General features: G+C 46.6%; 1 protein-coding gene across 48 annotated transcripts; it reads right to left on the bottom strand.

Moving 5' to 3' along the window:
- Positions 1-1,184: 1,184 nt before the first annotated feature.
- On the bottom strand, positions 1,185-21,413 carry LOC103547892 (zinc finger protein 300-like). Of its 48 annotated transcripts, none has more exons than XM_070567397.1 (9): positions 21,227-21,413; positions 20,737-21,020; positions 16,233-16,346; positions 13,207-13,381; positions 11,878-11,920; positions 5,142-5,268; positions 4,770-4,865; positions 4,497-4,682; positions 1,185-2,587 (listed from the first exon to the last, which is right to left on the bottom strand). In XM_070567397.1, exons 4-8 carry the CDS (start codon positions 13,260-13,262, stop codon positions 4,669-4,671), a joined length of 336 nt encoding a protein of 111 aa, XP_070423498.1. In that variant the 5' UTR covers positions 13,263-13,381; positions 16,233-16,346; positions 20,737-21,020; positions 21,227-21,413; the 3' UTR covers positions 1,185-2,587; positions 4,497-4,668. The 48 variants fall into 48 exon arrangements, with proteins under 48 accessions (XP_070423498.1, XP_070423504.1, XP_070423506.1 ...); XM_070567403.1 differs by having other exon boundaries at positions 13,207-13,347; XM_070567405.1 differs by having other exon boundaries at positions 13,207-13,347; positions 20,737-20,854.
- Between the last annotated feature and the right edge of the window lie 1,381 nt (positions 21,414-22,794).

The raw sequence follows: 22,794 nt of genomic DNA, 5'->3' as shown, positions 1-22,794 counted from the left end.
AATCCTGAGAAAAGTGGGTTGAGAGGGTCTTCCTTCAAAAAGATTTTGTGTTCGCTTCTGGAAGTTGTTTCAAAATCAGGACAAATCTCTACATTAACTGTTCAGCTTTTCAACTGGGATATGAATGGGCAAATTCAAAATTCTTGTATGAGGTACAGATCAGGGCTTATGAATCAGGAGGGTAAACTCTTTCCCCATCTGAGCCCAAGGAGAGACAGATAACTTCTTGTGCAAGTAAGATTTTTCTCTAGTCCACCCCTTCCCTTTATGTATGGACTTTTGAAATTTCTGAATTTGTTTCAGCCCCAACTTTCTGCCTTGTGTGGCCCCAAGGCCTTGTCTCCCGACCCTCTATAGTCTATGACACCCAAGCTTCTGGGTAAACAAGATTAAAGCCACGGGGCAGCAGCAGCATCAACTCACACTGTATTTCTGGTTTTCAGTTCCCTCTCCCTACCTGGCACCTGGAAACTTCACTTACTTTCTTGCAAGCTGAGTTATGCATTTAAAAGAACGTTATCTGTTACCATCCGTCATTTCTAGTTGTTTACTGTGGAATGGTTTTCACTTTAGATAGCCCACCATTATATCGCCAGAAAAGGGAGTCCCAACCTTACACACTTAATATAAACGTAACTTATACACTAGTTGAGAGGCATCAGAAGATGTCAGGAAATTGCTGGTTTCCAGATCCAGGGGGCTCTGTAACATGCCAGCAAACACAAGAGAACTGGCATGTGGTACAGTGTGTGGACTCTGGTTTAATAATAAGTTCATGTTGTTCCAGTTATAAAGTATATTACAAAGACAAAAAGGTATGATTTAGTGTGGAAAGTCTTGACAGACGTTGTTCTATGTGTCTACAAGTTCACAATTATGTTCCATTACAGTGCAGTTCAAAAATAAATGAAATTCTTGGGGCCGGCCTGGTGGCATAGCCGTTAGGTTTGTGTACTCTGCTTTGGCAGCCCGGGGTTCGCTGGTTCGGATCCCAGGCATGGACATACACCCCGCTTCTCAAGCCATGCTGTGGCAGCATTCCACATATAAAATAGAGGAAGATGGGCACGGATGTTAGCTCAGGGCCAGTCTTGCTCAAAGTAAAACAGAAACTTAAAAAATTATTTTTATGTAGGAACATAACCCCTATATACCCCTGGGATTGTTCTGATGGGGATTAGATCTGTTGTCTTAATGATTTAATTTATTCACATACTTCAAAGATCAATATCCACAGTTAATATAGATACAGACACACGTTGTAATTAAGCATATCCTATAAAAATATACCACTCTAGAACATTAATATCCTTCTATTATTAGTTTTAAGAGAACAAGTTTTTCCTAATTCTCCAAATGGGTAGAATTTCACCTCGGTGTGAATGTCTGCCCACAGTGGCACTGGACTTCTTGCTGAAGGGTTTCCCACATCCGGAATATCCACAGGTTTTCATTCCTAGAGGTGTCGTGACTTCTTAAAGAGACCTCCTCCCACCTCACCCATACAGTTTCTCCCTGGTGTGAATTCGGTGATGTCTGATGAGGTTGGCCTTCTGGGAGAACGTCTTCCCACAGTCAGAGCACTCGTAGGGCTTCTTTCCCATGTGAGTTCTCTTGTGGATGATAAGGCATGAGTTCTGGGAGAAGGCTTTCCCACACTCACTGCACTCATAGGGTTTCTCCCCTGTGTGAGTCCTCTGGTGGAGAATGAGGTGTGACTTCTGGAAAAAGGCCTTCCCGCACTCGCTGCATGCGTATGGCTTCTCTCCTGTGTGGATGCGGTAATGGATGATGAGGCACGACTTCCGGGAGAAAGATTTCCCGCATTCCTTGCAGCCGTAGGGCTTCTCTCCCGTGTGAGACCTATGATGTTCGATGAGACGTGACTTGTGCGAGAAGGTTTTCTCACACTCTGTACACCTATAGGGCTTCTCTCCAGCAAGAACCGTCTCCGGGACAGACAGGCTTGTCTTCTGAGAGAGCGTGTTACCACAACCACCGTTTCCACTGTGTCTCTCTTTGGTGTGATTTCCCCGTTCGTTGAGGCAAACTTCCTCCCTGAAAGCAGACCCCTGTTCGGTGCATCCATTGGATTTCTCGCCTCTGTGGACCCTCTGATGTGTAACGAGTTCTGATTTGTGGGAAAAGCCTTTTCCACACTCAGTACATTCGTGGGGTTTCTCACCATTGTCGGTTCCCTGATGGGCGTTAAGGGCTTGGTCATGGCTAAAAGCTTTTCTACAGTGGCTACATTCACGGGCATGCCCTCCGGAACGCGGCGTTTCCAGCTTAGAATAGAGAAATAAGGTCCCCTGTCCATCACACTCAAATCTCCTTCTTGCAAGGTACGCGCTAGGACTAATGTCTACGTTACATTTCAAACTTGTCCCACATGAGTCACATTGGTGGACCTGTTGTCTTGAAGGAACACCGTTTGTGTTCTGACACGTTTCTTTTTCAACTGGATGACATTCATGGTGCCCTTCTGTGGTTGACTTGTTCTTGTCTAGGAATGCAACTTGCCTCAAAAGCTTGTCTTGGTGTTCCTGTTGTCTGTCTTCTTGGGTATCAACTCGCAAAGCTTCTTCTAGGAAAAAAAAATAAGGACACAAACTTGTTAATCTTTTCAGGATCAGATCACAGATCTAAATTATTTCAGAAATGTTTGGAGGGAGGATTAAGTTTGAGGTTTCCAACCTAATTGTCCAGATTAAGTAACCATAATCCTAATCCTACTACAAACACTTTCTATTCCCTTGGCTTTTGTGAAAAAAAAAAAATGAGATGCTGGAAATAGGGATAAAACATTCACGAAGAATGGAAGTCGCTTTGCTATCAACAAGTCTGGCACAGTAAACTGGGAAGAAAGCAGAAAGACACGCAAGGAAAAGTGAGTAAGAGAGAAAAACTGGAAGAGCAGTGGATTCAAGGCCCTGAAGTGCTGAAGAACCAGCTCCGCAGGGGCAGGAAAACCCTGATGTGTGGCATTCACCAATTTCCATGGTGAAAACACACCCCCCCCACCAGGGCCAATTTCAAGCCACCAAGATGACGTCACTGAGTGCAGAGCTGGGAAGGGTCAGGCACAACCGGCTGTCACAGGCCAGCACCAGCTCTAGCATCCCTCGATGAGGGGGGCACATAATAAGGAGGTCCCATCAGGAGACAAGGATATTCGAGCAAACTATGAGCAAAGACTGAAGAAAGACTAGAGTTTCCAGGGGAACCTAGAGAGAAGGATGTTTCGGAAACATGAGCGAAGGACTCAGGCTGAAAGAAGTAAAACCGAATGTGAGTTCCCTCCCTTTACTCCCAGGTTACAGATAGGCTCTTCAGTCGTCTGCACGTCCTGTGTCCTTGCCACCTTGTGTTCCCCTTCCTTCTGCCTCCCGGATGAATTTTCTCGAAGCATCGAGTCCTTTCTTGTTAAAGGACTTATCTCAGGGCCAGAGGTCCATTCTGCAGCGATTTAGTCTCACAGGGACCTACAAGATCTTTCTGATGTCCAGTGTAAGGACACAAGAATAAGTACCCTAGGCACAACGCTAGCCGTCCTTGCTCCGGCAGACTCCCCGTTGTATTCTGATTGCTGGGATGACCGTTTCCTTCAGTCGTGGTTCCCTGATACCAAATCTGGCTGACAACCAAGTCCTGTGTGCCCTTCCCATCGGTCTGACGGCCTTGGCTGCAGACCGGCCCCTCACTAAACCCGTAATAACGTCCCTCGGGCGTGTTGGTTTCCACGTCACTACGGAATCTACTGTGAGAATCTTAAATGTTGGGTTCTCCACCCTCTGCTTAGATCCCTATTTGCTTTTGTCTTCACTGATGTTTGAAACCACATGTGGTACATGTTGTTTCTCCCTGGTACCCATACGCCAATCAAACCATGGAACCTGTTTGTCTACAGATGTGTAAGCCCCAGTGCTGAATTCCTAAGAGACAAAATCAATGCCTCCTGATCTTTCCTCATCAGATTTTCTGGGTTGGGACCCAGCCTGGGGGTGTTTTCCAAGTTTCCCAGGTGATTCTGGTGTGCACCCATGATTAATAACGACTGCCCTGAACAAACGCTTGATAAAGGACCGTTGTCCTGGAAAGAAGAGGGAGTTAGTCAGTGTCCACCATGTGCATCCCACAGAAATAAGGACGAACAAATTAAAGGTCTTCTCCCCATGGGATTACACTGAAGTGGGGGAAAAGCTTTAGTTATAACCTATTAGGCAAAATGGGACCACATTACATGGTTTTGAAAGAAGGGGAGTTTAAAGTCATATAAAAGGTAGCAAATCAGTGTTTGAGGCATTTCAGGGTAAAAGAAGGAAGAGAAAAGAAAAAAGAACGAAAAGAAAAATGAATCCCCCAAAATGACACAGTTATTTTAAAATAGGGCAAATCTACGAATCCCTGAAAGTATAAGAAAGTCTATTTCATAACCATGGGGAAAAGTGTAAGACGGAAGATTCTAGAGAAAGACTGAGCAAGCAAGGTCTTACATGGGGAGAGCAGGGTAGAACCAAAGGCTAAATAAGAATAGAATATGTCTTTCTCTAAAAATCCAGGAAAGGAGAGTGATCATGCAGTGATGTGTGCAGGTGGCAGGAATCATGCGGGCGTCTCAAGGTCTCGGGCCAAATGTCCACAGCTGCTTGCAAAGATCCCAGGCTTTTAAGAACAGTTGCCTGAAACAAGAAAACATCCAAGGTTCTGCTTTGTGACCTCCCGGAAACTGATGTCCACCGTCCCCCTGCAGGATGGTTCTCTCTCACCTGGAAAGCTCCATTCGAGGATCTCTTCGTCCTCCACCCATGCTTCTTGCCCCTGCTCCAACCTGGAGATCACAGCTGGTTTGCTGACTTGACACCCTGTTCATGAGAAATAGTTACAGGATTTATGCTGAGCCACCGGGGGACCATCGAAGGAAGCAGAAGGTTGAGGCTGCATGAGGACCATGACACCTCAGCCAAAGAACAGATACTTCATTTGGGAGGGAAATTCACAAACAATCCGGGTGAGAGGAAAGCAGGACTCATTGACAACTGGAACCCCGGGCCAGACACTTTTAGCACTTAAGATGTTTTACGTGACTGAGAAAGGAAAGGAGCTCAGACACAATCGGGGACATGGGAAGCCTTCCTCACCCACTGAGACCAGGTGGCTATAATTCTCCAGCATGACATCCCGGTACAGGGTCCTCTGCGTGGGGTCCAGCTGCTGCCATTCTTTACGAGTGAAGCCCACGGCCACGTCTCTGAATGACAAGGACCCCTGGAACAGCACATTCCTGATTAATCTGGAGCGCTCGGCACAGAGTATTACAGCAAAGATGGATCTTAGCACCTTCAGAGGTGAGCTTCCCCCCATGTGAAGTTATATGGGAAGCTTAGCATGCCCCTAACTTTGTGCCACATTTTGTGGGAGAGAGAAAAAAGATCATTAGAGAAGATCTCAGTTCTGGATCTCCATTCATTCATTTCATTCATTCAGTGAGAAAGCATCTACTGAAGACCCAGTATGTTACTGGCATTCTGCTTGGTGCTTGGGGTCAAAAGCTGAATGCATGCAACACTGCTCCTGTTCTAAAGGTGTTCACAGCCTGGTGGAGTGAGATGAACATGAAAGATTTCTATATCGTAAGATTACCCTGAAGACTGTGACGGAAGTAGATTTAAGTCAGAACGGACACAAAGAAGACAGCAGGCAAATTCAACGTGCTGACGTCTAGTTAAGCTTCACCGGAGGTCTGGTTTGAGCAGAGTCACAAAAGATGAACAGTGTGTTCTGATGTCAGAACGGTATTCCTATCAAGAGGCACAGCACGAGAAAAGGCCAAGAGTCACAGGAAAATCTGGTGGGAAGTGCAAACAGTTGGGAACGACAATATAAAGTATAAGGGGTGTGTGTATGTGTGAGAGAGAATTTAATTTATGTAGAATATTGTAATACTCTAATGTTGGTGTGTAAATCATTTTTAACACAAGTATAGAAATTAAAAGGCAAAAGTCTAAGAACAACCATATTCACAGATTTGTTAATGAAACACAATGTAAAAGGAAGTAAAACCTGCCATAAATAATAAAGCGTGTGTGGGCCGAAGTAAAGTGTAGAGTTTCTGTATGTGATTCAAGTTAAGTTGTTATCAGGTTAAAATGCTGTTCTAACTATAAAATATTCAGTGTGAGCCTCCTGGGAACCATGAAAAACAATCTATAGGAGATACACAAAAATAAAGAGAAAAGAATCAAAGCATATCACTATAAAAAAAAATCCTCAAACCACAATAAAGAAAACAGAGAGGAACAAGAGAACGACAAAACAGAAAACCACCAACAAAATGGCAATGATAAGTCCTCACCTGTCGGTAATTACTTTAAGTATAAAGGAACTAAATTCCCCAAATTAAAACAAACAGTGTCGCCGAATGGATAACAAACCAAGACGCATCTACATGCTGTCTGTAAGAGACTCACTTTAGACTCAGAGACATACACTGGGTGAAACTGAAGGGGTGGAGAAAGATATTCCGTGCAGATGGGAATCAACAGAGAGCTGGTCTGGCTATTATTATATTAGAAGAAGTAGATAGTCAAAAACTGTCACGAGATGGGGCCAGCCCAGTGGCGCAGTGGTTAAGTTCACACGTTCCAGTTCGGCAGCCCAGGGTTCACCGGTTTGGATCCCAGGTGAGGACATGGCACCACTCGTCAAGCCATGCTGTGGCAGGCGTCCCACATATAAAGGAGAGGAAGATGGGCACGGATGTTAGCTCAGGGCCAGTCTTCCTCAGCAAAAAAAGAGGAGGATTGGTGGCAGATGTTAGCTCAGGGCTAATCTTCCTCAAAAAAAAAAAAACTGTCACAAGAGATAAAGAAGGTCATTATATAATTATTAAAGGATCCATTCAACTGGAACATATAGGGATTATAAATATATATGCACCCATCAAAGCACCTAAATGTATAATGCAAACATTGACAGATCAGAAGAGAGAAATAGATAGCAATACAATAATAGGAGGAGACTTAAATACCCCACTTTCAAGAGTGGATAGATCATCCAGACAGAAAATCAATAAGGAAACAGCAGAAGTGAACACCACTACAGACCAAATAGCCCTAAAAGATATATACAGAACATCCCACCTAACAGCAGCATAATACTCATTCTAGAACATTTTCCAGGATGGAGCATACGCTAGGTCACAAAACAAGTCTTAACAAATTTACGAAGACTGAAATCATTCCAAGTATCTTTTCTAATCACAATGGAAGAAAACTAGAAATGAATGATAGAAAGAAAATAGGAAAATTCAAAAGTACGTGGACATTAAACAACACACTCTTTTTATTTATTTATCTATTTTTTTGGTGAGGGACATTGGCCCTGAGCCAACATCTGTTGCCAACCTTCCTCTTTTTGGTTGAGGAAGATTGGCCCCGAGCTAACATCTGTGCCCATCTTTGCTCTACTTTGTATGTGGGAAGCCGCCACAGCATGGCTTGATGAGTGGTGTAGGTCCACACCCAGGATCTGAACCTGCAAACCCAGGCCACCAAAGCGGAATGTGCCAAACTCAACCACTACACCACCAGGCTGGCCCCAAACAACTCACTCTTAAACACCACTGGATCAGAGAAGAAATCAGGGGCCGGTCCTGTGGCGTAGTGGTTAAGTTTGCACACTTCAGCAGCCCAGCATTCGCCAGTTCTGGGCCCAGGCAGGGACATATGCACCATTTAGAAATGGGTACATTTCTAAAAACACACAACCGACCAATACTGAATCAAGAAGAAATAGAAAGCCTGAACAGGCCAGCAACAAACAGAGAATGAAGTATTAACCAAAAGACTCCCAACAAAGAAAAGCCCAGGACCTTCACGGGTGAATTCTACTGAACATTTAAAGGAGAATTAATACCAATCCTTCTTAAACTCTTCCAAAAAGTAAAAGAGGGAACACTTCCAGACTCATTCTGTGAGGCCAGCATCACCTTGATACCAAAAACAAAGACACTACAAGAAAAGAAAACTGCTGGCCAATCTCCCCAATAAACACTGGTGTAAAAATCCTCAACCAAATAGAAGCATATCAAACTCAACAGCACATTCAAAGAATCAAACACCACGACGAACTAGGATTTGTCCCTGGGACGCAGGGATGGTTCAACATTCGGAAATTAATCAATGTGATACACCACATTAACAGAATGAAGGATAAAAATCACATGATCATCTCAATAGATGCACAAAAAGCATTTGGCGAAATTCAGCACCCTTTCGTGAAAAAACTTCCCAACAAATTAGGCACAGAAGGAACTTACCTCAACACAATAAAGGCCATTTATGAAAAGCCCACAGCTGACATCATACTCAATGGTGAAAAGCTGAAAGCTTTCCCTCTATGATCAGGAACAAGGCAAGGGTGCCCACTCTTGCCTCTCCTATTCAATACAGTACTGGAAGTCCAGCCAGAGGAATTAGGCAAGAACCAAATAAAAGACATCCAAACCAGAAAGGAAGAAGTAAACGTGTCTCTGTAGATGACATGATCTTACTGAGTGCAAGATCTCCAAGAGACACCTGCATTTCCATGGTCGTAGCAGCATTATTCACAACAGCCAAGATACGGAAACAACCCAAATGTCCACCAACGGATGCATGGATAAAGAAAATGTGGTCCATACTCTCAATAGAATATTATGCAGCCACGAGAAAGGAGGAAATCCCATCATCTGTGACAATATAAAGAGATCTGGAGGACATTATACTAAATGGAGTAAGCCAGACGCAGAAAGACAAATACTGCAGGATCCCACCTCTACAGGGAACCTACAATAGTCAAAGTCACACAACTAGCGAGTAGCATGGTGGTTACCAGGAGCGGGAGGAGCGGGCAAACGGGAGGTGTTGGCCAGAGGGGTCAGTCTCGGTTATGGACGATGGGTAAGTTCTGGAGATCAACTGCCTACAGTTAACACTAGTGTATTACATACTTAAAAGTTTGCTCAGAGGGTAGATCTTCTGTTACACGCTCTTACCACAAAAGAAATAAAAAGTATTGAAAAAGGCGGGGCAGGAAGAAACTTGGAGGTGACGGGTAAGTTTATGGCCTTGATTGTGCAATGATTTCATGGGTGTACGCTTAGCTCTAAAGTCATCAAGCTGGATACACTAAATATGAGCAGATTTTTGCATGCCAATCATACCTCAATAAAGTGGCTTAAAAAACCAAAATTTTCTAGTAGTCATCTTTTAAAGTAAAAAAAGAAATGAGCTAATTTTATAAGCCAGCGAGAGAAGGATAATCTGTGTATGACTCCACTCATATGAGGAATTTAAAACTATGGACCAAGAACAGTTTAGTGGATACCAGGGGAAAGGTGGGGTGGGGGGTGGGCACAAAGGGTGAAGTGGCGCACCTACAACATGACTGACAAACATTAATGTACAATTGAAATTTCACAAGATTGTAACCTATCAATAACTCGATAAAAAAAAATAATAAAAAAAGAAATGAGCTAATTTTAATAATACCTCTTATTTAACCCAATATATCCAAAATAATATACCAACATATAATCAGTATTTTAAAATCACTGATACATTTTTGATTCTTTTTTCATACCATGTCTTCAAAACCTAATGTGTATTCTCTACCTACAGTACATCTCAATTCAGAAACTATATTTTCAATTTCCCTTTAGCGAAATATAGTCCTATCAAAATAAAAAAGCTGTGTTTAATGGGAAAATGTTTGACTTTGATTCAGTTTTAAATTTTAAATGTAAATTAAAAATTTGGGCCCACAGTTACGCTAACCGCACTCCGGGGGCTCGGTCCCCACCTGTGGCTAGCGGGTGGCCAAGGCAGGTCTGGATCACATCCTCACCACTGGACTCCCGGGCTGGGGATATGGAACCGGCAGACAAACCACAGTTCAGTTCAGTCCCTAGGGGCCCAGTTCTGCGTCTGTCTGTCTGAATTCAGGTCCCAGCTCCATCCCCTAATAGACATGAGAACTCAGCCAACCTGCTTAATACCCCCAGCCTCCATTTGTTCATCTGTAAAATGGAGGAAGGGTTAACGATAACATCTGTCTCACAGGTTTATTCACCAAATAACATATCAAGAACAGAGACCGGCACATAAGTGTTGGACAGATGGAGTTTTATAACTTTTATTGTCATTATCTTTATGGCAGGCAGCCCTGCAAGGAGAGGTACCCACTGAGAGTAGGTTTCCTACAAAATAACAGCTTCCCCCAAAAGACACCACATCTGGCCGGCTTCGCATCACGGGCGCGTCTGACAGCCTCGAGTCACAGTCGGCTCTCTCCTCTGAGAACGCTGTGGAGTCGCCAACTTGTGTTCAACCCCTCCTACCGGTCCTGCCCCAGATGTTTCTGGTATTAACCACCGAGAGAGTCCTAACTTTCCTAAGCACAGACACGTCGGTCAAGACAGGGTCCTGAGCTAGAAACGAAGACCCTGTGGACGCTTTTCTTCCTGGAGTGGACAGCTGTAACGTCTGCCCACAAGGCCTCATCTTCCTCTGGGACTAATGTCCCCACCCCCCGCCCCAAGCACGCGGTGCTCCCAGGAGCTCCCCAGCACAGACCCAGCCCCTCAGCCTAAACCTGAGCTAAGCTGGACCACTGCAAACCTTCCCCAAAGATCCTGCAGACCGCCTCCATGAAAGGAGACTTGGACCCTTTCCACGGCAAACTCGAAAATGTGAGGCATGGGAGCCGGTGGCCATTCCATTTCTGGCCACATGGATGAAGTCAGTATGAGAGAAGGAAGTCACAGAAACAGGGACAAGAAAGACTCCTGGGGATAGCTGGGTCCAGCTGCACACCTGCTCTTCCCACAGTTCGGGGTGCTGGCCTTGATTCTGTCTTTGTCCTAAACCAGTCCTAGCTGGGTTTCCGGCTCTTATAACGTCAAGGGTTCTGACCAGTGCACTTGACATTCATGCATCCCGAGAGTCCAGGGTAAAGAGAAAAGCCTTTAGGAGCAGAGAAATGCGAGAACACAGACAGGCTGATGGCAAACGAGGATGCTACTGACGTCTGAAGAAAAGCAACGATGAGTGAGCGAGCAAGGACCCAAAGGAGGCCAAGTGCACATGGGCGAGGTCTAAGTCCCGAAAAGAGAGGGAGGCCGCCTCCCCAGACTGGAGGAGAAAAGGCCAGGAGAGCTCAGCCCATCTTCCCTCCCCGGCCCTGTCAAAGACCAAAACTTGGAGCTGTTCGCTCTCCATCTGTGTCCAAAATTATTATGAAAACTAAACTTGAAGAACACGCTTTGCATCCATCCCGCTAGATAATGCCATGTTTATCTAGGTCTCTTTGAGCCATAACAAGGCTGATTATGCAGACCTGAGTATTCTGATTCCCTAAGCAACTGTAATCACAGATTCCTGCATTGGCATAAGATCATCTGTTTACACTGAGGAAAAGGTCACAGGAGATTTGCTGTCGTGCTTATTTCCATGTTGCTACTATTAAGGAACCCGCCTGCGACATCGCACGTATGAAGACCCAGCACATAACTTTCTGAATACCTGAAAAAGCTTTTATTTCCCTTGAGAAGTTGACACGCTTGTCCCAAACAGACGACACAAGTCATATATTGGACGGAATCCATCTTCTGAGAGTACCAGAAATGTCAGACATAAATATATGGGGCCAGCTAGTAACTCCAGCAGCCTCTGGAGCACGTCCACCCCGCCCCTCCCGTGGCCTTGCTCTTCCATCCACTTTCCATCTTCACTGATCCTGATTTCCGCCTGCATCTGGTTGTATCGGATGCATTCTTGTAAGCATCCTGAAATCTTTGGTAAAACAAAGCCCAGTATAAAGGAATCCCACACTCACCTGGCCCATGATCCTTGCCGGCTGGTCTGGGAAGAGGAAACACCTGTGGGGGCAGAGATTGGGGTGGGGGAGGAGAGGACGTGAGAGGCCAAGCTTGCCTTCAGCCTCAGACCCAACTGCTGGAACCCCCCCAGGCGCAGACGGAGAGGCTCCCCCCAGGACCCCTTTGTCAAAGCAAAGCCCTCACCTCGAAATGTGATGGGGACACAATCTTATGAGGCTTGAACTGGATTTTTTTTTCCTACTTAATGAATATATGTATCTGTGTCTCAGTGATCAATATGCAATTTACTACCCTCTCCTCACCATTATTGGTTCTATTAATAAATTAATAGAAATTTATTGTAAAGAAACAGTCATGAGTTCAGGCAAAGATTTAGCTGCCAATGTATTTATTCAATTTGGTGAAACTCTGAAAAAAACAGAAATAACTAAATATCCAACTACAGAGGACTAGTTGAATAAGTCTACTGCATCCAAAGGGAAATAAACATTATGTAGCTATCAAAAACAAAATCATAGAGGGGCCGGCCCGGTGGTGCAGCGGTGAAGTGCACACGTTCCACTTCAGCGGCCCGGGGTTCGCCAGTTGGGATCCCGGGTGAGGACATGGCACCGCTTGGCAAGCCATGCTGTGGTAGGCGTCCCACATATAAAGTAGAGGAAGGTGGGCACGGATGTGAGCTCAGGGCCAGCCTTCCTCAGCAAAAAGAGGAGGATTGGTGGTAGATGTTAGCTCAGGGCCAATTTCCTCAAAAAAAAAAAAAAACATAGAAAACTATTTATTGGTAGCATCCTGATAATTGAAAAAGGTGGTTGAAAACCATTTGCTCCAACACACACACATGCACACACTCTCACTCACACACTCATACAGAATAATCTCTGAAATGATGTAAGACAAACGCTAGTAGTGATTAGCTTTGGGTAGTTGGATGATGACCATTTTTAAATTTTTTTCTTTGTACTTAGATACGTTTTCTAAGCTTTTCCATGACATTTATATACGAAATTCCTTAAAAGTTATTTTTAAAATATCTGTAGCCTACTAATGTTCTAACCCAAAGCCTCTATCACCAGTCCTGCCCCCGGTGTGGAGGAAGATAGAAAAATGGGTTCTTGAGGGCACTCCATTAAATGGAGCTCAGCTAAGGCCACTGGGGGCTATGAACCTGGAGTGCTCACTTCTCCCCAAGGATCTTGCTAAGTAAGCTTTGTTTATTTCTCCTCTGCAAGTCGCAGTTTGTCAACGATAACTTTTATTATCACACAGCTAAAGTGTGCTGCTCTCTGCCCAGGAAGCGGTCTTGGTCTGGCTCTGCCACTTACCAAACATGGGACAAGATCTGGTGACTTCTCCTGAGCCCTCCTTCTCCTTTCCTCATTTTCCCAGGGAACAGGAACACGAAGGTTCAGGAGCAAATTTACTGTGGCCGGAAGCATCAACGGGACCCCACACCTATCTCTCTCCTGAATAGACACGAGGTCGGTCTTAGGTACGTTCCTACTCAGGACAGAGACACACTGGAGTTTGATCCAAGAAGTCTGCAGAGACACTAAAACTCTAGAATTACCGAAAACTCCGTAAAGAATTCTGAGGGAGGTTTTAAAAAAAGTGGAGGCTACGGAAGTGCTTAAAAATAAGAGATTGGTTAATCAATTATGATACAATTAAAGCATGTCAAGCTATGAATCAACTTAAAATATTACAGAAGAAATATCTGACGTGGAAAGATCTTCCAGCAACACCAGTAAGTGGAAAACACAGGGTACATAAGCATATGATTCACAGATAGGTAACAGGAGGATGGCTGGGATTTTCCCAGGTGCCTTAGAGTTTTAGCTAAATCCCAAATGCCCCAGATTCTAAGGAGGAGCGGCTTGACACATCCTAACAGACTCCTTCCTCTGGGAGAGGGAAAGAGCTGAGGGAGAGCTGTCTATTGCGGGAGCATTCTATGGGATTTTCCTCCCCTCCCCACTGGGGACTGCTGCCTCCCAAGCCGGAAGAGAGGGCTGCACAAGGACTGTTCATGGAGACTGGAGGGAGCCTGACAAAAGGGGAGAACTCACCTCGCACCCCAGGGTGGACATGTGCCCAGCTGCAGAAACTCTTAAGGCACATGGTAGTTCACCAGAAGGGAGCATGAGAGAGCTCCTGGGAAAGTTTAGGGAGTGCCGGAACCCACAAACAGGAGCCAGCTGAAGAATTGGCTAGTTAGAGGCTGGCTAAGGCCACCCATGGTGGCCAGGTGGGGGGGGGGGGGGTCACAAGTGGGAACCACCTGCAGAGCCTGCATTTGCTGGAACAAGAATGCAGGAGTTCCCAGGTGCCAAGAGGATGGCTCTGAACTCAGCGGACTTGACCTTTACTGCAAGGATGCTGTGCAAGCAGGCTGCCTGCAGGGCGAGGACAGCTGGCCCTGAGAGGCAGGACCACTGGGCCAGGAGCTGGGGGTCAGCACAGAGGTCTGCTACAGAGCCCCTGCTGGCGTCCTAGGCTGTTTGCCCCACATAGAGCCATCCTGCGGCCTCCTGCATAATGGAGGGCAGCCAGGATTAGGCAGGTGAGAGCGACAGATAGCACCAAGAAAGGAAAAATTGGTGTTATTTTCCCTCTATCTCCCCACCCCCATACAGAGCCTGACCCTGGAGGAGAAAGAGGAAATCCAGTGGGTTGAAGGAGAAGTTAAGGAGAAGCAGAGACAGAACAGACCACAGGCCCTTCATGTGGGGAGGTCCCAGCCTAGGGTTCCCCTGGCAGGAGGCAGAAGCTTGAAACTGGCCGTGAGAGTCAAAGGTCCCTTAGACTGAGGCCACGTGAGAGAGACCACTCTTTACGACAGCCTGAAGGACTGGGCAGCCGTGGGGCTTCCCCGAGACCCCCTCCTGGAGGGGAAGTGCTATGGGTTAAATTGTGTTCCCCAAAGAGATCTGTTGGGGTCATAGCCCCCAGGACCTCAGAATGTGACCTGACTTAGAAACAGGGACTTTGCAGCAGATCAAGTTAAAATGAGGTCATTACGGTGGGCCCTAATCCAGTATGATTCGATTGGTGTCCTTATAAAAAGGGGAAATTTGGACACAGAGACACACACACAGGGAGAACGTCAGGTGAAGAGGAAGGCAGAGGTGGGGGTGACGCAGCAGAAACTAAGGGACCCCAAAGATGGCGAGCAAAGCTCCAGGAGTTAGTGGAGAGGACTGGACCAGAATCCCTCACCGCCCTCAGAGGGACCCAGCCCTGCCGACACCCTGATCTGAGGCTTCCGGCTTCCAGAACTGAGAGAGAGGATGTTTCTGTTGTTGTCTGTGGTGCTTTGGCGGCCCCAGGAGACTAACATGGGGAGGAGGAGGCAAGAGCGTGGGTCAAAAACAGTGGTCAGATACCCTTCACCCAGCTCCTGTTTGCACAGGAAAAATTCCTTAGGAAACGCATGAAGTGTTAACAATCGTTACCCTTGCACGGTAGGGTTTGTTTGTCTGTTTCTACATAGTAGCATTTTCTAAGTTCTTAAGCAATAAACATGTACTCGTTCAATCTTTACATAGTTCATAGAAATATGCATATATCATCTCACTGGGTTTTCTCTCCACCCATCAGAGTCCTGCCCCTGGAAGTCCGTGAGAAAGTCTGAAGCGAGGAGGAGGGAAGGAGGAGAGAAGGGGCAGGCATGAGCGCTGCCAGTGCACACAGGAGGGAGCCCCCTGGGGACAGGCGCCTGGGGCTGCAGCCCGCTCAGCCTCCACAAAGCTGGGTGACTCTGAGCATCTCTCATGCCCATTTTCCTTCATCTTTAACATGAGAGGAAAAATGAAATTCTCTTAGGTTGAGAAAGCGACTTCCATGCCTTGACAAAAGTAGAAGGGGGTGACACATCCCCAGAAGTCGGATATGGGGGCGACACTGGGATGGGATGAGCTGAAGATCTAGCCAGCCAGACAGGAGAGATGAGAGCAAAGGCGTATGAACGTAGAGAAATCGGTGGTCGGGGGTCATCCTCTGAGAGTCACGGGGATCCCTTCATGCTTCTCCCCCCATCTCCTCCCAGCACACCTTCCCCTTAACCGAACCCCAGACGACCCGCCCCCCCAACAACGACATCACCCAAATTCCCTCTGTCAGCAAGCGGGGCTGGGTGTGTTAGGGACATTTTTCTGGGGGCCGCCCATATTGTGAGCCTCCAATGTCAGCCCTACGCTATGGGGAGGTCTCAGAGACGGACCCCTCTTTCCAGAGTAGATTGATGCTCCCCGGGTCGCCGTCTTTACAAGGACCATTTCTGGGATGCCTGGAGCTTGAGGATCGGGGCCAGTTCAGCAGCCAAAGCTCTGCTCTCCTGCTGAGAACTTACCAGCAGCTGGAGGCTCCCAGACTCAGGGGTAGGAAAGAGCCAGACTACGCGGACAGGACTGAGCTGCCTTAGTTCCAGGCTGATTCTAAGCCTTGGCAAAGACACTAAGAAAACCTGCAAACAAACAGACGACATGGTGAGACGCACGTGAAAACATCAGCAGGACCCCTGACTCTGAGTCAGAAGCCGACCGGGCGCAGAAGGGGACGTCGGAAAGAGTGGAAACCCAAGAAGGAGCCGTGCCCCATTTCTGGCTTGGAAAACGGACATGCCAGTTGCTGGGAGAGGACCTCAGCTGACAGCCAGCAAGGAATCAGGGACCTCAGGCCTCAACTGGTCAGAAACTAACTTCTCCTGACGCTGGCAGGAGCCTGGAGCAGACTGCCCCCCAGATCCTTGCGGCAGAGGCCAGCCCGGCCACCGCCTTGATTCCGGCCTCCGGAGGCCTGAGCAGAGCCCAGCCACACCCACCTGGATGTCAGCCTGTGCAACTGTGAGCTAATAATCAGTGATGCTTTAAATCACTAAATGTGTGGTTACTTGTCACCCAGAGATAGAGAACTAACCCAGATCCCCACCAAGCGCTCTCAGGAATGACTAGGGCTGAGGGGGAGACCACAGAGACCCCCTGGGTACGAAGTTTGGAAAGAGGAGACTGGCTGCCATTGTGGGAAACATGTAAAGCCCCATCCGTCCAGAAATTTCTCTCCTGAGAACAAAAGCCTTGCGCTACTGGGGGAAGGACAGCAAACCCCGTGGCTCCCCGAGCACAGGCAAGCCCTAGGGCATCTGGCAGGGAACAGGGGAAACCCTCTCCTATGGAGTGGCACGTGGCCTTGGCTGACTTGGACAGCCTCCTACCACTGGGCGGGGCAGCATCCCGGACAAGGCCCCCGGCCCAACTGAGGGACCCAGGGCTCTCCTGAGACCAAGAAAGAAAGAGCAGCCGTGCCCCTCCGCCACTGGGCTGGCCAGCACTGAGGAGCGAGCAGGAGGAGAGAGCCGAAGGAGGGAGGCTGCCGGGCGCTCCAACAGGAAGCAGCCACTCTAAGCACAGAGCCAGGCAGAGAACTGCGAAGCCGGTGGCCTCATGGTAACCATAGCGACAACAAATGCCAGCCAGGCGCAACTCCCGACCAGTCCAGTCGCATCGCAACCAACCTCCTGGCCTCCCAGCTCCACACACATTAAGAGCCGGAGTCTCTGCTCTCCTACAGACGATGTCCAGCATTCATTAAAAAAAACAGACATGCAAAAAGCAAGAAACCCATTGCAAAGAGACAAAGCAAGGACCAGAAGCCAACCCAATCTCAGGTCTGTGCGCACCAACAAATGTACGTGAGGCATATGCATCTCAGACGCTCATAAAACAAACATTGACGACACGATTTGAAACTGATAAATCCTCTATTACAGTAAAAAGATTTTAGTATACGCTTTCAGAAACGAAGATCTAAGCTACCAAAAAAAACAGTAAGGATATACAACAATTGAATAACAATTTAAAAGCTTGATCTATTGGGATCAGACAGAGGAATGTACTTGATAATCAGAGAATACACATTCCTTTTAAGCAAATCTGTGATGGCTGTAAAAATTGACAAGCTAAAAAATAAACCTCAAAAAATATTTTAAAAAATTGCTATTGTATTGATGTCACTCTCTAAACCAAAAAGCAGTAAAACTAGAAAATAATAAAAAGAATGCAAAAGTATTTATAATGACTACGAAATACATTACATATCAAAATTGGTGGATATTTACAAAGGAAAACTGAAGTCCTAAAATATGCATTAACTGAAAACTGAAAATTAATGACCTTCAACACAGGAGGCTAACACAGAAAAAAAGAGTAAACCCAAAGACATAAAAGAAAAGAAAGAAGTGTGAGCAGAGATTTAAAAAGAAGAAATCAAAGAAATAATCAAGCAGGTGAAAAAAAAATCTTGCCACAAATGTATGACTTCAATCAAATCACGATGAAACACTACATAAACCTAAACTGAGGACCATTCTACAAAATAACTGGCCTATAGTCTTCAAAAATGTCAAGAGACAATGAAAGATTGGAGATTGTCACAGAGTAAAGGGGACTAAAGAGGCATGAAAAAAAAGCAGTGTGTGAGCTGAGATTTCCTTTAGCTAGAAAGGGTATTAATCAGATGACTAGCGAAATCTCAGTAAGATCTGTGGGTTAGACAATGGTATTGTACCAATGCTAATTTCCTGATTTTGATCATTATACTGGGGTTGTGCGACAGAATGTCCTCATTTTTGGGGAAATGCACACTGAAGTATTTGTACACGCACATATGTATGGAGGAGGGAGGAAAAGAAAGATAAAGCAAATTGTTATATAAATGAGCCAAAGATGGCCTCTGTAGAGTGGCCCCTAGGTTATTTCTTTCTTCACAGCGGGCTGAGACCCTTAGTTCAAAAGACCAGCAACACCAAATTCAAATGTCAACACATGCAATTGTCTTAAACAGAGCCCAAACATAAGGAGAGTTTTAGTCATTTAGAACTTGCCTGCTTTGCCTAGCCCGTGAAACCGGACCCAACATCTGGGAGCCACAGATAAAATAAAGCACACGGCTATAAAGACCCCAAGTGCTGATCCAGATACCCAGGGTTTCCTGGTCCTCCTCCCTTCTGGGAAGTCCCTGGGTCCCAGCCTTGGGATGGTATCATGCTGCGAGGGACCCCTCTCCCCCAATGCACATTCATAAATAAAGCTCGCTTGTGCTCCGGCCATCTCATGGTTACACCTTTTTCCTTCACTGGCCCTGAAACCCCTCGGACTCCCTTTTCAACTGTGGTAAAATGTTAATATTTGGGGAATTTAGATGGAAGGTATTTAGGAATTCTTTGTACTATTCTATCTACCATTGCAACTTTTCTTTAAGTCTGAAATTGTGCCCCAAGAAAAATTAAAAAGAGAAAATTAAAATCAGTTCCTGGAAAGGATTTATTAAAACCAATGAAACAACTGATCTGTATTTAAAACTAATAAAATAGACTAACCTCAGGCATGAGTGATGAAGAAAACAAGAAGGCAAAAATAAACAATTTTTAGGCATGAACAAGGAGACAATTCCAGATACAGTAGAGTTTTCTTTTAACGAGACTACTATAATTTAATGCCATGAGTTTGAATTAAATTGGACAACTTTCTAGATGTTACTGAAACTGACAAAGCAACAAAAAACCAAATAAACCACTAAACATTAAATGAAATGGATCCATACTCAAAAATATATCCATCAAAGAAACACCAGCCCCAACCAAATTCCATTCAAGATTTTCGCAATGTGCATAAGCCAAAATGGATTTGTATCCAGAATACATGAAAGAAAAATACTAAAAATAAATAAGAAAAAGACAACCCAAAAGAAATATAGGCAAAGGTAACGAACACACAAAATAATCTTACGTACTGTTTATGGCTACATTCACATCTAGTAAGTAAAAAACATGTGAGGATACACAGCAATTCCCGGAGCTGTTACCCCTGAGCGAGAGGAAGGAAAATGGAATACGGAGGGAGCAACATTTGCTCAATCTGGAGGATGAGTACAAAAGTTTTTTTACTTTGCTATGCATCTGAGATATTTCCTAATATTCCTAATTAACAATCGTAAGAAAGAGTTATGGATTGTAGCAGGGAAAACCTCCTTTATTAAGACCCAAGTTCAAGTCATAATGGAAAAAAATTGATACATTTGCCTTTATCAAGATTTAAAATTATACTACCGATTTCACTGCCCCCGCCCCAGCTCAGGTCTGTCCCATTTAGATGAAAAAGCCTCCAAGCAAGGCAGCTCCTCCTCCATCTCTGCACCACTTCCCACCTTCACTCACCCAGGCAGGGCGCTGCCACGTCTCCACAAACCCGAGATACAGCCCCTACTCACTTCTCTCATTATCTCAGTTCAGTCCCCACCAACTCTCCTCACTGCTGATAAACTCTTAAGGACAAAAGACAAACATAACCAACCGTGCCACTGTCTTGCTTAAAACGCTTCAGGCACTGACAGGACCCAGTCCACACCCCCTAAACTGGCTTGATCTGCTCCCTGAACCACCTCCAGCCTCACCTCCAGGAGGCTCCTCCCAGGCGCCAAATCCAGCAGTACCCACGCGTCCTATGCCTCTGACCTTTCCATATGTTGTTGCCTCCTCCCGGAATACCCTTTTGCCCCCTTGCACCTGCGCAAGACCTTATTTTTCTTAAGTCTCACCTTGAGTCACGCCTCCCCCAGTAGAACTGACCTCCCGCCCTGGGGGTCCATTCATCCACTAGGGACAACTATCAGGGGACCCTTATCTGTTCACATGACCGACATCTCCATAGGACTCCAGCCAAGGATGGAACCCGGTGCTTCCCCAGGGCCTGACCCAGACACTCAAGAAAGGTTTGTCGGATGAAGACAAACACTGTGGATCCCTGACATAACCATCATCGCACATCCTTCCTCGGGGGCCCCCACAGCTCAGAGCCTACCGTTGGCCGTGATGTGGGGTCCGCAGGAGTGAAGGAGGGTCGGAGAGAAGGGGGGCTTTTCCTCAGCAGTCCTTCCTCGCCCACAGGAGGCTCAGACGCCTGAGTGAAGTTCAGGGACCTGGATGCGCAGAGAAGCTCCAGGTCAAGCGATGGGAGCAAATCGACTATCGGGAGAGAGGGGTGACCATTCGGGGGTGAGCTAGCCCCCAGCTCACTGGGGCCAAGGCTGTCACTGGGTCCCCTGCACTAGCCCCCTGTGGATGGTGGGCTCCGAAGAGGCTGAGCTGCGGGAGGACAGAGGAGCAGTGAAACCCCGCTTGCCCGCACCCCCCGCCCACCCCGAAACCAGACAGGAACCCCGACCCTCCGCAGCAGACGTCAGACGGAGCCGCCCACCCGGACCCTGGCGCCGAGCGCCCGCCTGGCTTTGCGGCCGTGGACTCCGCCACACGTGCCCTCTCCACAGCTGGGCGCGGAGGGAACCACGGACCCGAGGGGCAGCGGATGACCTCAGACCCGACCAGGTCCGAGGTGGAGGCCACCGCGAGTCCAGGCTGGGGTCCGGAAGTGCGCAGATCACACTCAGAGACCTCCCAACACCGCGTAGGCGCCCCTGGACTGGGGCCGAACTACGAGTCCCGGGGGCCTCCGCGGCGAGGTGCTTCCGGTTGGCTGCTGACGCGTTTCCGGCCACGGGGCGGCTGCGCTGGCTAGCGTGGGCGGGCGGGCGGGCGTGGCGCGGGGACTGGCTGGGAGAGGAGTCTCGTGGCAGTCCCAGTAGACGGGCGGACTGTCAGGGAAGGCGGTGTATTGCACGTTGTTGCCACGGCAGCAGAGGCCTTGGCAGCTTCCCACCCGATCTGATCTGCTCCCTTCCCAGCCCTGCACCATCTGTAGGGACGGATTACGGCTGCCCCAGGCTTGCAAGTCTAGCTTGGGCCTGGCCTTAGGTTCATCCCAGAAGATCTACTGCCCGAGAGGCTCCCCGTCGAGCACTTAATTTTTTTAAAAAGGCCTATCTTTCAGTCCTCAGGACAATCCCCGAAATAGGTATCTTTATCCCCATTTAGCAGATGAGGAATCAGAGGCAGCCTTTCTCAGTATTTTTACTCTGGAGGAACCCTTGAAATAATTCTCAGGTCTCAGGGAACCCCTGCATAAATATTCTATCAGCAGCTCATGATAGAATAAGGCAATCATAAAATTATACGTGAGACACTGAATATACAAAAGGACAATGGCCCGAGCATATATAAAAACAGAACTCTGACCTACCACCCCTGGCAACCTACGCTGAAACCAACTCTTTCATCTACAACAAACAGCCCAGGGAGCCAGATAGCTATCTCCAGTCACAATCTGGGAAGCTAAACAATAACTTCTCTAACAATTGGCCCCAGGTGACCAAGACTTGATCAATATCTGACAGCTTCCCTAACTTTTGTCCCACTTATAATTTAGGACCAATTAGAAGAAAGTCAAATATGCTCCTCTAACCAGTCACCCAGGAAGCCCCACTTCTAGTTAGCCAGCCTCCAGCTTCCTTGTGCCGACACCCTCCAGTGAGGGCAATACCAGAAGCCTCCCCTTTTTTCCTCTGTAAAGCTTTCCCATTCCTCTGGCTGCCTTTGAGTCTGCCAAAATGCAAGTGACAGCGCTCTGAGTCAATAGACTTTGCCTGTTCTCATTTGATTGGTCTTGGTTTATTTTCAAAGATAGAATTGTCAATACTTTTCTGTCGATTCTGTTTGTTTTGGCTAGCTACTCTTTCGTGGGGTTTTCCCCTCATCATTTGCCATTAAAAATTTATTACTCAAAATTCACAAAGTAAGTGAAGGTAAAACAAATTTAAACTTTAAAATGATGCTTTTTATATGCTTGTAGCATTTATACTGTTAAAGTTATTAAAGCTTCACACTTTGGGATATCCTATATTACATGATGGTGTTAATAAATTAGACATTTTACAGTGTTGCTGGAATTTCCTGTAGGGTTTAACAACCGAGTATGATATTGGTCTAAAATAGATATTCTTTATGATAACGTATCATGTGTGAG

This window comes from Equus przewalskii, chromosome 12 (genome assembly GCF_037783145.1).
Source record: "Equus przewalskii isolate Varuska chromosome 12, EquPr2, whole genome shotgun sequence".
In the NCBI taxonomy this organism is placed as follows: domain Eukaryota; kingdom Metazoa; phylum Chordata; class Mammalia; order Perissodactyla; family Equidae; genus Equus; species Equus przewalskii.
Note: the sequence above shows the minus strand (reverse complement) of the source record. Positions and strands in the feature narration are given on the sequence as shown.

Excerpts from the sequence above, each read along its gene's own strand:
- LOC103547892 (XM_070567371.1), bottom strand. The coding sequence starts at position 13,262 with ATGAGGAAAGGAGAAGGAGGGCTCAGGAGAAGTCACCAGATCTTGTCC. Across the intron at positions 11,921-13,206 it reads CAGATCTTGTCCCATGTTTG|GTGTTTCCTCTTCCCAGACC; the intron begins GTAAGTGGCAGA and ends CTGCCCCCACAG. Across the intron at positions 2,588-4,769 it reads CCTCGAATGGAGCTTTCCAG|AAGAAGCTTTGCGAGTTGAT; the intron begins GTGAGAGAGAAC and ends TTTTTTTCCTAG.